The sequence below is a fragment of the Coregonus clupeaformis genome, unplaced genomic scaffold (assembly GCF_020615455.1).
Source record: "Coregonus clupeaformis isolate EN_2021a unplaced genomic scaffold, ASM2061545v1 scaf0119, whole genome shotgun sequence".
In the NCBI taxonomy this organism is placed as follows: Eukaryota; Metazoa; Chordata; class Actinopteri; order Salmoniformes; family Salmonidae; genus Coregonus; species Coregonus clupeaformis.
The window spans coordinates 584,098-600,098 of record NW_025533574.1 but is presented as its reverse complement, the minus strand read 5'-3'; the positions used below and the strand labels follow the sequence as shown (position 1 = coordinate 600,098).

The window sequence follows — 16,001 nt, the reverse complement described above, 5'->3', positions numbered from 1 at the left end:
AACGTCACCATGACCCAGAGTGTGTCTCAAATGGCACCCTATTCCCTATATAGTGCACTACTTTTATGAATAGATGCTGATGAAAGAACAATGTGATTTTAGGGAGTTGAAGGGAGAGGGACATTTAAATAAATGTTCATCTAGCTGCACCTTTCACAGTGAATTTGCCTGGCGCTCTCTGTCACCATGGCAACCCTTGTTGTCAGTCTTCTGCGGCGAGGTAGATGAGCAAACACACACTGCACCGCGCATTTAATCACCTTTTCAATTCAAACTCAGGACCTCTGATATTAACCCGTTAGTGTGCACACACACAAACACAAAGCCCTGGAAGACACACACACACACGCACACACACACACACAGTGAGATTACTAAAAACCTAATCATAGTGTGATGGCAAACACAAGCAAACACACACACACGGATGACTCACCGGCTGCTTGCTACGATCTGTTCTACCTTTACAGAGCTAAACTTGGCTTTACTGAGGAGCCATTTTTAGCTTTGTGTTGGCTGACAGAATAACTTAATAAGAGAGGGAGGGAGGGAGAGAGGGAGAGGGAGAGGGAGAGGGAGAGAGAGAGAGAGAGAGAGAGAGAGAGAGAGAGAGAGAGAGAGAGAGAGAGAGAGAGAGAGAGAGAGGGGCAGCTTCTCTGGTCCTCTCTCATCTCCTGTCCCCTGGGTGATGTAACCAGGGGCCTGGAGGCCAGCTCAATTTATTCATTTACAACAGCTACAATTGTGTGTGTATTGGGTCTGTGTGTGTGTGTGGAGGCATGAATCATTGACAAAACACACAGATGAAAATAGAAACAGGGGTCTGGAGGAGAGCGACAGGAGGGGGAGGGAAAGGTGGAGAGAGAGAGAATAGTAAAGAGAGAATGTGTGTAAAGAGGAGAGGTGATGCTAAGTGATTGGAAGGGGAGCTGAGGGAAATGGCCACGATGAGAAATCAATGTTTACATCTTTAAGGCAATACAATTCACAGAATCACTACGGCAGGTGTTTCCTTTACTGTGACACTTGTAGTGGGATTCCAGACCTTGCAGAGTGTGTTATATACAGACCCATATCTGTTTTATATACAGTAGTATTATAGTTATTCTAGACCCGTTGGATTCTGCTGGTGAGATGGGGGAATGGAGAGAGAGGGAGAGAGATGGAGGAATGGAAAGAGAGGGAGAGATAGATATGGGGGAATGGAGAGAGAGGGAGATATAGAGATGGGGGAATGGAGAGAGAAAGGGAGAGCGAAAGGGAGAGAAGAGAGATAAGAGAGGGGGACCAGTGACAGAGGAGGAATAATGCGCTGACACTGTCTGGAATTAACTGAAGGGCTCTCTTTTTCTCGATCTATCTATCTATCTATCTATCTATCTATCTATCTATCTATCTATCTATCTATCTATCTATCTATCTATCTATCTATCTATCTATCTATCTATCTATCTATCTATCTATCTATCTATCTATCTATCTCTCTATCTATCTATCTCTCTATCTATCTCTCTCTCTCTCTCTCTCTCTCTCTCTCTCTCTCTCTCTCTCTCTCTCTCTCTCTCTCTCTCTCTCTCTCTCTCTCTCTCTCTCTCTCTCTCTCTCTCTCTCTCTCTCTCTCTCTCTCTCTCTCTCTCTCTCTCTCTCTCTCTCTCGCTCTCTCTCTCTCTCTCTCTCTCTCTCTCTCTTTCTCTCTTTCTCTCTCTCTTTCGCTCCCTCTCTCTCTCTTTCTCTCTCTTTCTCTCTATCGCCCTCTCTCTCTCTCTCTCTCTCTCTCTCTCTCTCTCTTTCTTTCTCTCTCTCTTTCGCTCCCTCTCTCTCTCTTTCTCTCTCTTTCTCTCTATCGCCCTCTCTCTCTCTCTCTCTCTTCTCTTTAAGGCGCACGTTCTCACCAGGTGGCCAGCACTATTGTTGTCTAGAAAAATGAATAACCTATTAGGACTAAGCCATAGTCATTCAGGCCTGTGTGCATTCGTGGGTGGGTGTGTGTGTGCGTGGGTGCGTGCATTTGCATGGGTGTCCGTGCATGTGTATGTGTTCCTTTGCTGTTTCGTAACACAGTCATTCAGGGCCTACTCCAGTGCTATTGTTAACAAGACACACAAGTGAACCCACACACACTGAGGAATATCTGTATAGATGTAGTCTATTGTTATATACTGTATAGTGATGGGGAAGAAATCGATACAGTTACATATCGGGATATTATCGTATCGATATATCAATATATTATATAGTTTTGGCTGTACCTGCACCAAAACTCCAATATTTTTCCTCCATAGCTTGTTCTCCATCTTATTTTTAAATAGGCAGCCAATTTGTTTTCAGCACTTTTATTTCCATGACTAATCAAAGAAAGCTCATTTTCACATGTCTCTCTCTTGTCCCTCTGCAGCAGATATATGGTGAGCAATATGTTTGGAATATCGTATCGCAATAAAATCACAGTATCGAATCACAATACAGATAGAATCGTGAGAATCACAATACATATTGTATCAGCACCTAAGTATCGTGATGATATCATATCGTGAGGTCCCTGGCAATTCCCAGCCCTAGTTATATACGTATACTGTAGATATATTTTATAAGCCAGGTTTATTTTGGTAACAATAAAGACATAGTTAGACTGAGCAAGGACTGTAACCTGTTGCTACTGGCAAACACTTTTAAACAACAGCTGCCTTCCTATATGTAAAACATTGGCTGGTGAGTGGATGTGTATGTGGGTTACAGTATATGTGGGTTAGCAGTGTTAGACAACGGCTGCAGTTTTATATAACTGTAACACTGACGGTACACTTTCCTGGATTTTTCCATTGCTGTAGATAAAGAAGAAGCGTAGCCTGTGGATTTAGCAGCCTATGACCCTGTTTCCTTAGTACTCTATGTATTTAGGGTAATGTTTCTTAGTACTGTATGTATTTAGGGTAATGTTTCTTAGTACTGTATGTATTTAGGGTAATGTTTCTTAGTACTGTATGTATTTAGGGTAATGTTTCTTAGTACTGTATGTATTTAGGGTAATGTTTCTTAGTACTGTATGTATTTAGGGTAATGTTTCTTAGTACTGTATGTAGTTAGGGTAATGTTTCTTAGTACTGTATGTAGTTAGGGTAATGTTTATTAGTACTGTATGTATTTAGGGTAATGTTTCTTAGTACTGTATGTATTTAGGGTAATGTTTCTTAGTACTGTATGTATTTAGGGTAATGTTTCTTAGTACTGTATGTATTTAGGGTAATGTTTCTTAGTACTGTATGTATTTAGTGTAATGTTTCTTAGTACTGTATGTATTTAGGGGAATGTTTCTTAGTACTGTATGTATTTAGGGTAATGTTTCTTAGTACTGTATGTATTTAGGGTAATGTTTCTTAGTACTGTATGTATTTAGGGGAATGTTTCTTAGTACTGTATGTATTTATGGTAATGTTTCTTAGTACTGTATGTATTTAGGGTAATGTTTCTTAGTACTGTATGTATTAAGGGGAATGTTTCTTAGTACTGTATGTATTTAGGGGAATGTTTCTTAGTACTGTATGTATTTAGGGGAATGTTTCTCAGTACTGTATGTATTTAGGGGAATGTTTCTTAGTACTGTATGTATTTAGGGGACTGTTTCTTAGTACTGTATGTATTTAGGGGAATGTTTCTTAGTACTGTATGTATTTAGGGGAATGTTTCTTAGTACTGTATGTATTTAGGGGAATGTTTCTTAGTACTGTATGTATTTAGGGTAATGTTTCTTAGTACTGTATGTATTTAGGGGAATGTTTCTTAGTACTGTATGTATTTAGGGGAATGTTTCTTAGTACTGTATGTATTTAGGGGGATGTTTCTTAGTAATGTATGTATTTAGGGGAATGTTTCTTAGTACTGTATGTATTTAGGGGAATGTTTCTTAGTACTGTATGTATTTAGGGTAATGTTTCTTAGTACTGTATGTATTTAGGGTAATGTTTCTTAGTACTGTATGTATTTAGGGGAATGTTTCTTAGTACTGTATGTATTTAGGGGAATGTTTCTTAGTACTGTATGTATTTAGGGGAATGTTTCTCAGTACTGTATGTATTTAGGGTAATGTTTCTTAGTACTGTATGTATTTAGGGTAATGTTTCTTAGTACTGTATGTATTTAGGGGAATGTTTCTTAGTACTGTATGTATTTAGGGGAATGTTTCTTAGTACTGTATGTATTTAGGGGAATGTTTCTGCAGAGAAGACCATATGGATGGGCCATGTACAGCACAGGGGGATAGTCACTAGATGGACATCCTAGAATGAAGAGGAGCAGTGTGTTAGTGTTTGGAACTTCTGTCCTTTGTAACATGGCCAAATAGTGATGACCCTATCTCTGCCTGTGTGGTTATCTGGTATTTGTGAATGGCTTTCAACTGCATTTCAGCCAATCAGATTGCAGATTTCTCTGAACCTGTTTTATAACCTTTTAATATTATAAAAGTGTAAGTGTTATGGCTATTGGGGAAACAATGAAAGCACCACTTTCGAGGTTCCATTATCAACACAGGCCTCTGTAAAGGACCAATAGATTTTCTCTGTGAAAATAACACTTGATGGAATTACAGCAGTTTAGGAAATATGGGGCCAGTTCAGTTGCTGTTCTTTTTACTATTTTTCCAGTCAATATAATAGCACTGAAGAAGTATTATAGAAAAACTATTTTGCTGATGAGATTCGAGATAGAAAAGGATATAATGAAGTTGAGATAGATTACTACTTGATTGTATTAATGTAATAACAGTCTGCCAGCTCCCTAAACGGTTATCTAATTTAGCTATTGAACATTTTAATAGAGACATATATCAAATCTATCACACATTTTCCCCTGCTTGGTAACTCTTTCAGGCTATTGGGTCTCCTTAGGTTACACTAGCTATGGCCATAGCATAACTCTGAAATATTAATGTAACCAGTTACTTCTTCTGTCATGCTAAGGTCATCTGAAGATGTTACTAGATGTAGATGTTACTAGGTGTAGATGTTACTAGATGTAGATGTTACTAAGTGTAGATGTTACTAGGTGTAGATGTTACTAAGTGTAGGTGTTACTTGGTGTAGATGTTACTAGGTGTAGATGTTACTAAGTGTAGGTGTTACTTGGTGTAGATGTTACTAGGTGTAGATGTTACTAGATGTAGGTGTTACTAGGTGTAGATGTTACTAGGTGTAGATGTTACTATATGTAGGTGTTACTAGATGTAGGTGTTACTAGGTGTAGATGTTACTTGGTGTAGATGTTACTAGGTGTAGATGTTACTAGATGTAGGTGTTACTAGGTGTAGATGTTACTAGATGTAGGTGTTACTAGGTGTAGATGTTACTTGGTGTAGATGTTACTAGGTGTAGATGTTACTAGATGTAGGTGTTACTAGGTGTAGATGTTACTAGATGTAGGTGTTACTAGGTGTATATGTTACTAGATGTAGGTGTTACTAGGTGTAGATGTTACTTGGTGTAGATGTTACTAGGTGTAGATGTTACTAAGTGTAGGTGTTACTTGGTGTAGATGTTACTAGGTGTAGATGTTACTAGATGTAGGTGTTACTAGGTGTAGATGTTACTAGGTGTGGATGTTACTATATGTAGGTGTTACTAGATGTAGGTGTTACTAGGTGTAGATGTTACTTGGTGTAGATGTTACTAGGTGTAGATGTTACTAGATGTAGGTGTTACTAGGTGTAGATGTTACTAGATGTAGGTGTTACTAGGTGTAGATGTTACTTGGTGTAGATGTTACTAGGTGTAGATATTACTAGATGTAGGTGTTACTAGGTGTAGATGTTACTAGATGTAGGTGTTACTAGGTGTAGATGTTACTAGATGTAGGTGTTACTAGGTGTAGATGTTACTAGGTGTACAGCCCTGGGCTGTGATTCCTCAATGGTTTGACCCTTTGTAGGTGTACGTTAATAATAATATAATAATATGCCATTTAGCAAAGCGACTTACAGTCATGTGTACATACATTTTTACGTATGGGTGGTCCCGGGGATCGAACCCACTACCCTGGCGTTACAAGCGCCACGCTCTACCAATTGAGCTACAGAGATGCATTAACCCTATAATGCATCTATAATGAAGTTAGCATGTAATAACTGTGTGTTCCAGGATATGATATAATGAACCATGTAATAACTGTGTGTTCCAGGAGAGTCAGTGGCTGGACAGTGTGTCTCTGCTGATAAAGGACTCATTTGAAGGAGAGATGATGATGATTGACAACCTCTCTGGATCTGTCTTCCATCACTACTCCTCTAGCTCTCTTCCTGTCTGGAAGGACTGCAAGAGCCACCCGCAACTAGAGGTAAACACATGAACAATGCATATGTAGACGCATACACACACACACACACACACACACACACACACACTCAGTCACACACTTTGTTACACTTTTTATTACCTTTCAAATGTTCACACACAATAACTCTGAACTCTGAAATATGCACATATGTCAATTCATATAGAACACACTCGCACACACAAACACACACACACACACACACACAAACACACACACACACACACACACACACACACACACACACACACTATCCCCGCTGCTAGTTGTGTCCATCACAATGCTAAAGTGGAATGGGCCACTCTGGAAAGTAATAACTGGGATTTGAACCTCTTCACCTGTCACTCTTCCTTTCTGCCTGTCTGCAGATGCTGTCAAACTATCAATCTGTCCTCTCCTCCTCTTTTACATGCTCCACCCACCTCTGATTTATCATGTCATGACACTTCCTCTCTCTCTCTCCTGACGTCTCTGTCTGCCCTTCAGCTATCTCCTGGGTTCTGTCATTCCTGTGTGTGTGTGTGTGTGTGTGTGTGTGTGTGTGTGTGTGTGTGTGTGTGTGTGTGTGTGTGTGTGTGTGTGTGTGTGTGTGTGTGTGTGTGTGTGCGTGCGTGTGTGGTTTTGTGTTGTAAAGTATGTGTGATTGCAATGATTGTTGTGCCCCGGGGCATGGAGAGACAACAACAACACTGAATCTTATTAAAAACTATTTTAAGGGGACGGTGGGCATGACTGCGTTAAGAAAACACTATATATACAAAAGTATGTGAAACCCCTTCAAATTAGTGGATTTCGGCTATTTCAGCCACACCCGTTGCTGACAGGTGTATAAAATTGAGCACACAGCCATGCAATCTCCATAGACAAACATTGGCAGTAGAATGGCCTGACTGAAGAGCTCAGTAACTTTCAATGTGGCATCGTCATAGGATGCCACCTTTCTAACAAGTCAGTTCATCAAATTTCTGCCCTGCTAGAGCTGCCCCAGTCAAGTGTAAGTTCTGTTATTGTGAAGTGGAAACATCTAGAAGCAAAAACGGCTCAGCCGCGAAGTGGTAGGCCACACAAGCACACAGAACGGGATCGCTGGAGCGCGTAGCGTGTAAAAATCGTCTGTCCTCGGTTGCAACACTCACTACTGAGTTCCAAACTGCCTCTGGAAGCAACGTCAGCACAAGAACTGTTCATCGGGAGCTTCATGAAATGGGTTTCCATGGCCAAGCAGCCGCACACAAGCTTAAGATCACCATGCGCAATACCAAGCGTCAGCTGGAGTGGTGTAAAGCACGCTGCCATTGGACACCGGAGCAGTGGAAACGCATTCTCTGGAGTGATTAATCACCATTCACCATCTGGCAGTCCGACGGACGAATCTGTGTTAGGCGGATGCCAGGAGAACGCTACCCGCCCGAATGCATAGTGCCAACTGTAAAGTTTGGTGGAAGAGGAATAATGGTCTGGGGCTGTTTTTCATGGTTCGGGCTAGGCCCCTTAGTTCCAGCGAAGGGAAATCTTAACGCTACAGCATACAATGACCTTCTAGACGATTCTGTGCTTCCAACTTTGTGGCAAGGGGAAGGCCCTTTCCTGTTTCAGCATGACAATGCCCCTGTGCACAAAGCGAGGTACATACAGAAATAGTTTGTCGAGTTCAGTGTGGAAGAACTTGACTGGCCTGCACAGAGCCCTGACCTCAACCCCATCGGACACCTTTGGGATGAATTAGAACGCCAACTGCGAGCCAGGCCTAATCGCCCAACATCAGTGCCCGACCTCACTAATGCGCTTGTGGCTGAATGGAAGCAAGTCCCTGCAGCAATGTTCCAACATCTAGTGGAAAGCCTTCCCAGAAGAGTGGAGGCTGTTATAGGATCAAAGGGGGGACCAACTCCATATTAATGCCCATGATTTTGGAATGAAATGTTCGACGAGCAGTTGTCCACATACTTTTGGTCATGTAGTATATAGGGTCTGTCTGGAAACAACCTAACAAAGGGACATGTGATAGGTAGGGCCCTGAGTTTCTCCTGACCACATCAGGGGCCTTTATCTCTGTTTCTCTGAACATGTTCCATCCTCCCAGTCTATTTTCCCTACCTTGTCTCTCTCTCTGTCTTGCTCTCTTTTTCTAATTATCTCCCCTCTTCCCTCCCTCCCTCCTCCCTCCCTCTCCTCCCTCCCTCCCTCTCTCTTCCTGCCTCCGGCGTACTGCAGTGGTAATTTACTGGTGTATATGAGCCGTGAATCTCTCTTTATGAACCTCTTTGTCTCACTCACCCACAGGCACATGTTCATATATCGGCCCCCTCCCTCACCCCATTGGATTTCAATTCTCTATTGTTTATGTGTCCATTCTCTCTCTCTCTCTCAGTTTTAGATAACTTTCTCTCTCTCCTTCACTTTACCTCTCCCTTTCCCCCTCTTTTTCTCTCTATCTCTCTCTCTCTCTCTCTCTCTCTCTCTCTCTCCCCCCCCTCTCCTTCTCTCTCCCTCTCTCTCCCTCCCCCTCTACAGCAGATCCGGCTGGCAGAGATAGAGCAGGCGTCTCTGAGGTCAGACCAAATGTCAGACAAGTCGTCCTCTCCAGCCCTACCTGATGACCTCAGCCTGGACGACCAGAGTGTCCACCAGCTGCTGGTGCGGGAGGGCAAGGTAGAGATGGCGAGATGGAGGGGTTATAAATGGGAAAGGGTGTTTTGGAGGGCAATGGAGGAAGTTGAAACGTGGGACTGGGTAGCAGACCTGGGTTCAAATATTTATGAGCATGCTTTAGCCATCCTGCAGTGCCAATAGGGCAAGGTCTTCCCTTTTAGAGGCTATTCCATAAGTTCCATTGCACCAGGCAAGTTCAATGAAGTGCAGCTAAAGTATTTGTAATATTCCGAATACTATTTGAACCCTTGTCTGCTCAGGTCTGAGGATGGGGTGATAGAGGGGATGGACAGCGGGTTCCCTTGGTCTCCAGTACAGAAAAAGAATACTTGCCTTCCAACAAAGGAAGCATGACATAAGGTTCCAGGGGCATACGAATGAATCCTGAATCCTGCTGAAGCTCTAATCTCCTGTACAGAGACCTTCAGGAATAGAAATCCATTCAATCTACTGCCTCCCCTCCGGCCTGTGAGGGCTATCTTCCTCTTTATCCTCTACTACATCGTTCCTCCCTTTCCTTTACCCCCCTCTGGCTATTACACCTCTCTCTGCCCCATCCCTCGCTATCTTCCTATCATCCCTCCCTGTGCGTTATCCTTCCCTCTAGTCATTTAATGCTGGTCAGAAGTGTGTGGGGGGTTGTGTATGTGTATGTGTGTTTATACCCGTTTTACTATACTTATGAGTACCAGAAGTCCTCACAAGAATAGTAAGACATAGCTGTGTGTGTGTGTGTGAGTGTGTGTGTGAGAGTGTGTGAGAGAGAGAGAGAGAGAGAGAGAGAGAGACACAGAGACACACACAGAGACACACAGACTCGGCTGTGTCCAGATAGCACACAAGGCTAACAGGGTTGCTATGGGGCATAATCAGTATTCCAGAGGTGATTTGAATCAGAAGTGCTCATAGTTGATAGTAATATCCGGATGAAGGTCCTAGGGGATCGCTTTTATTTTATTTAACTTTTATCTGAACCAGGAAGTCCATTACAGATAAAGAATCTCTTTAGATAAAAGTGTATTCTAGCAGGCGAGGAGTTTGGAAGCAAGCTGGCACTCCCTTCAGTACTGCACGCTATCATGCCCCACTCTACATTTAATTATTATAACAGACAACATAAACAGGTACAGTGTGTGTCAACGTGTGTGTTCTCCCCCAGGATGAGAAGGGCAGTGACTCCCAGGGCTTAGAGGAAGCTGGTGGAGGAGGGGGCTCCCTGACCCAGGCCCAGACAGGGGGGTCGAGGCACTGCAGGGCCCAAAGTTCAGTAGCCAAAGAGGGGACTCCACTGCTGGTGGAGGTGGGGGTCCATCAGAGACACGAGATCCCATCCCAACACAGCCCTGGTGAGTCCAGTCATACCCTCTGCTCCAGCCTCTCCAGCCTAATGTGTATTGCTGTATGTGTGTGTGTGTAAATCGGAGGGGTTGGGGAAAAAAGCAACATTTTTATATATGCATTCGGAAAGTATTCAGACCCCTTCACTTTTTCTACATTTTGTTACATTACAGCCTTATTCTAAAATTGATTAAATATTTTTTTCCCTCATCAATCTACACAAAATACCCCATAATGACAAAGCAAAAACAGGTTTTAAAACAGAAATACCTTATTTATATAAGTATTTAGACCCTTTGCTATGAGACTCGAAATTGAGCACAGGTGCATCCTGTTTCCATTGATCATCCTTGAGATGTTTCTACAGGCACAGATCTGGGGAAGGGTATCAAAAAATGTCTACAGCATTGAAGGTCCCCAAGAACACAGTGGCCTCCATCATTCTTAAATGGAAGATGTTTGGAACCCCCAAGACTCTTCCTAGAGCTGGCCACCCGGCCAAACTGAGCAATCGGGGGAGAAGGACCTTGGTCAGGGAGGTGACCAAGAACCCAATGGTCACTCTGACAGGGCTCCAGAGTTCCTTGGTGGAGATGGGAGAACCTTCCAGAAGGACAACCATCTCTGCAGCACTCCACCAATCAGGCCTTTATGGTAGAGTGGCCAGGCGGAAGCCACTCCTCAGTAAAAGGCATGACAACCCACTTGGAGTTTGCCAAAAGGCACCTAAAGGGCTCTCAGACCATGAGAAACAAGATTCTCTGGTCTGATGAAACCAAGATTGACCTCTTTAGCCTGAATGCCAAGTGTCACGTCTGGAGAAAACCAGGCACCGCTCATCACCTGGCCAATACCATCCCTACGGTGAAGTATGGGGATGACAGCATCATGCTGTGGGGATGTTTTTCAGCAGCAGGGACTGGGAGACTGTCAGGATCGAGGGAAAGCTGAACGGAGCAAAGTACAGAGAGATCCTTGATGAAAACCTGCTCCAGAGCGCTCAGGTCCTCAGACTGGGATGAAGGTTCACCTTCCAATAGGACAATGACTCTAAGCACACAGCCAAGACAACGCAGGAGTGGCTTCGGGACAAGTCTCTGAATGTCCTTGCCAAAGCCCGAACTTGAACCCAATAGAACATCTCTGGAGAGACCTGAAAATAGCTGTGCAGCGACTCAACCTGAAAGAGCTTGAGAGGATCTGCAGAGAAGAATAGGAGAAACTCCCCAAATACAGGTGTGCCAAGCTTGTAGCGTCATACCCAAGAAGACTCGAGGCTGTAATTGCTGCCAAAGGTGCTTCATCAAAGTACTGAGTAAAGGGTCTGAATACTTATGTAAATGTGATATTTCCGTATTATATATATTTTTTGGGTGGGGGGGCAAACATAAAAAAAAAAAAAAAAAATTGCTTTGTCATTATGGGGTATTGTGTGTAGATTTAATTTAATCCATTTTAAAATAAGGCTGTTTCGTAACAACATTTTGAAAAAGTGAAGGGGTCTGAATACTTTCCAAATGCACTGTATATGGACTATCTTATCTTTTCACATTATTGAGCCAAACCTGCAATAAAATCTTCAAATCGGTGTACGCGACCAATAAACTTTGATTTGATTTGAACTGAGCTGAGCTAAGCTGAGCTGTACTTAGCCAGCCCAGCACAGTCCAGGTTGGTCCTACACTATTAGAAAAAAGGTTATTCGGCTGTCGCCATAGGAGAACCCTTTTGGTTCCAGGTAGAACCCTTTTTGGTTCCAGGTAGAATTCTTATGGGTTCCATGTAGAACCCTCTGTGGAAAGGGTTCTACATGGAACCCAATAGGGTTCTACCTGGAACCAAAAGGGTTCTACCTGGAAACAAAAAGGGTTCTTCAAACGGTTCTCCTATTGGGACAGCCGAAAGAACCCTTTTGGGTTCTAGATAGCAGGTAATGTATTTTTAAGAGTGTATTCATGGGTTGCACCTCCGTCGCTCAGTTGCGTCTTGACATTTTTATGAACGTTTTCAAGCCGCTCTCCGCCATAGTGGTGTGATGCCCAGTCATTCTGAACGGGTTCTAATGACTGTTTCATCTAAATTACACTATAGTGGCCTGGAAATATGATGACATTGCTAAAGTAGGCAAATAATTAGTGAGAAACAACTTTGTTATCCTTATCATGTCGTAAAATGTACTTTAGAGAGATGGCAATATTGCCATTAGCTAGCAAAATGCTTAAAACATTGCTAGCAATGCTAACATTACCTAGCTAAAATCCGGTCCCCGCAATCTTAGCTAGTTAGCTAAAGTTATACTGCATCTTAAGTCAGTCTGGCAACATCACAATGATGACAACAGGTTTTCCTACTAATTAGTTGCCTCCTTTTGAAATGCCATCTTGTTTCCAAGCCACTATAATGCACTTTAGACAGAATCTTAATTAGCGCCAATTGAGAATGTATTAAGTAGAACATTCAGTCGGACGCAGTGCCTAAATAGAATCTTCATAACAGTATTTTTTAACGCAACGTGCAATCCATGAATGGAGTGAATCAGCCATCACAGTACAGTGCAATACAGTACAGTGGCATTGTTGTACTCCCTGGAATCATCTGTATTATTTGCCTGGTCTTTGTTAGTCTAATCATCAATATCAGTAATGACTGTTTATCCCTACAGGCTAAATGGTTTGTATTTATGTGGTGTTTCACTCGGGATCTAGATGGAATAGTATATTTGCCTTACAGCCTTTCTCTCTGTCCCCAGGTGGGGCCTCCTGCAGAAGCACTAAGGCAGGAGAAGGATCAGATGAGGGAGGAAGAGGAGGAGGAGGAGAAGGAGGAGGAGAAGGAGGAGGAGGAGGAGGAGGAGGAGGAGGAAGAGAAGGAGCGGCCAGTGCCTCTGGTTCTCCTGCTCTTATCCGTCTGCCAGCGGAGTTCTTCCACCCTGTGGCAGCAGCGGCCCTGCCGGTGCCCCTTAGGGCCAGAGTAGGGCGCACCTCGCAGGGTCTCAGACTCACCTCCCCGGCCTCCTGGGCCTCCCTGCGCTCCCCAGGAGCCCACAGCCGGGTGCTCTGCACGCAGGTAAGACCTGGCTGTATGTATGTAACAGACACCAACACACTGAATAGTGTACATCCTATAGGGTCTAATGTTAGATCGAGAAATGTACACAAACCTCAGGCTTCCCTCTGATTGGCTAATGTATGTGTCCACCCCCTTGTTACCTTTAATGAGTGTCTGCCACACTGTTTGGTGCTGTTATGACCCTTTTGTGTTGTACACCATAGACTGCCACCAGACCAACCAACAGACTGCACAGTACACATTGCACATCCTACAGTATAGTCAGCCAAACATGGACTCTAACGTTGTTATATATTACAATATCTCACTCCACATCTCCACCCTGCCCCTCTCTCTCTGTCCTCAGTACCAGTCCCATAGTGACTCGTCTCTGGCCACGGGGAGCTCCGATGGCAGCCTCCAGACCACCCTGGAGGAAGGACTCAGCTTCAGTGTTTCGCCCCCTCAAGACCTGAAGCCCCCTCTCCCCCTGCTCTGCCCCCTGCCCCACCCACTCCCTGAGGACCCCACCAGCTGCCCACCAGGCCAGACTCTGAGACCGCGGCCCAGCTCCTCGTCAGGCCCTGCCCTCACCCTCCAGGCCACTCGGGGCCACCAGCGGAGCCAGAGCAGCGGCAGGGGTAGCATCAGCCCCGGCTACACCCGGGAGGACTCCATGGACCCCGATCTGTGCGACCTGGAGGACCTGGGCATCGGGATCAGTTCGTCCATCGGGGGGTGTAGCTCCAGCCAGGCAGGCAACAGCGAACACTTGTCGGAGACGCTAAGCAGCCTGTCGCTCACATCGTTGCTCTCGCCCGCCTCCCTGGCACCGCCAGGGGTGAAGAAATGCAACAGCACGGGGAGCTTGGACCAGGGGGCGAGGAGGGGGGAGGGGAGACAGATCCTAGGATTGGAGTTGGACTCCCAGGGCTTCCTGGCCAACCCGTGGGGAGAGAGTGGGGGAGGCAGAGGAGAGGAGGGACAGTTGGGAGAGGCAACGGGCCTCAAGGGGAATAGTTCAAGCCAAACGACAGTAGGGTCCTGTAGTAAAAACAGATGAAGCCTGAATCCTTTGTTGTCTACTACCACTCCTATTAGGATTCATCAACCCATACTGTTCCTCTCCGTCCCCCAAAGGCAGAGAGAAGTTTGACGTTTTTGACAACGTGTGATGTAATCCCGTGAATTCCTTTAACCAAACCCCTCCCTCTCTCTCTATATATATTTATGTTTATGACCCCCCTGTCCCATTTTGTGCTACCCTGTGGCAGTGGTTCAGGTGTGGAGGGTCAGAGGTCAAACGGTGGAAGGTTAAAGGGGATTACAGGTGTGACCCCTGTGGTGGGGGATGGGATGGACCCCCCATTGTACCCCTCTGGAGGAGAAGGACCCCCAGAGTAGGAGACAGACCAGGAGGGCTGCATCATCATATCAGGGAGATATGCATAGAAGACATAGACAGAGACAAGCTGAGACAGAGATCTAACGAGAACATTTTTGTCTTATCATCGTTCCTGTTTTCCTGTTTGTTTTCCTTTTTTCTTCGGCTTCACAGAAGTTTAAAATGCAAAAATAGAATATCTAAAAAAAACTGAGCTGATCAAGCCAACAGTGTGGCTGTACGTCGCGGTGTAGGAGGAGGCTGTATGTACGTTGCGGTGTAGGATGAGGCTGAATGTACGTCACGGTGTAGGAGGAGGAAGTTTCTCCTGGAGGGCAGAAGCCAGATCTAATTCCCATCTGTTGTGGCAGACGGAGGCTACAGGTCCTTGTGTGTGGAGTGGAGGAGGGCTGAGGAGGCCTCGGTTGAACAGAGGTAGTGTAGAGTTCAGTTGAGAAGGAGTTGTTACAGTGTAAGTGCTGAGACTTAGGTAGCAAAGGCATGCATTAACTTATCATCACCATCACCTAACCCCTTCCCTCCATCGGTACTTTTCAGGAAGGTGTGTGTGAGTGTGAGTGAGTGTGTGTGTGAGTGTGTGTACGTGTGTGTGTCTAAGTGATAGTACAACAGGAAAAAAAGAGACCATACTAAGATCCCACTCCTGCATGCAGTGGTTTGTGAAATGGCTATTTGATCCCAGCGCCACTCACTCAGAGAGGAGGACAGGGAGTGAATAAGAGAGACAGGACAGCCTGCTATATCCACTCACAGTAGGAGAGCCTCTCTGTCAAAGACACTGGCCCTCCTGAGACAAACAAACTGAGGTGAGGGGACGAGACAAGCACCATTCACTCTGGGAGATGAAAAACTCACACCTGCATACAGTTGCTTCACAATGGAATGTGTGTGAAATTCAAACCTGTCACTTCTTTCTCTTTGTCACTTTGCGAAAATAAGGAAGGAAGAATATATCAGAGATATGAATTCCAGAGCACTAGAGCCTCCTCCTAGAAGATGGAGGCAATTTGCCTGCATGATGGAATTATTGCATTTTACCAAGAGTTTTAATATATATATACCGAAGTGTATCAAGATGTCAATGTTGGGATGATAATTATAAAGTGGTTTCTATTCCAATATTTTTTTAGAATACAGAATAGGAGCGCGACAGTGTTGTCATGACTTTGTCCTTAACCTATACCTTACCCGTACGATTTCTCGTATAACTTATTGTCGAAAACCTTTTGTCTGCAAG

General features: G+C 44.3%; 1 protein-coding gene across 1 annotated transcript in view; it reads left to right on the top strand.

Annotated features, from left to right (window-relative positions):
• Window positions 1-14,944, top strand: part of LOC121570754 (voltage-dependent T-type calcium channel subunit alpha-1I-like) — a gene marked incomplete at its 5' end in the record, with an annotated part of 123,821 nt that extends 108,877 nt beyond the window's left edge. Inside the window, 5 exons of the mRNA XM_045213516.1 lie at window positions 6,169-6,324; window positions 8,836-8,973; window positions 10,133-10,319; window positions 13,061-13,377; window positions 13,727-14,944. Of these exons, the coding sequence (XP_045069451.1) occupies window positions 6,169-6,324; window positions 8,836-8,973; window positions 10,133-10,319; window positions 13,061-13,377; window positions 13,727-14,422 (1,494 nt within the window). The remainder of the gene's footprint in view (window positions 1-6,168; window positions 6,325-8,835; window positions 8,974-10,132; window positions 10,320-13,060; window positions 13,378-13,726) is intronic.
• Between the last annotated feature and the right edge of the window lie 1,057 nt (window positions 14,945-16,001).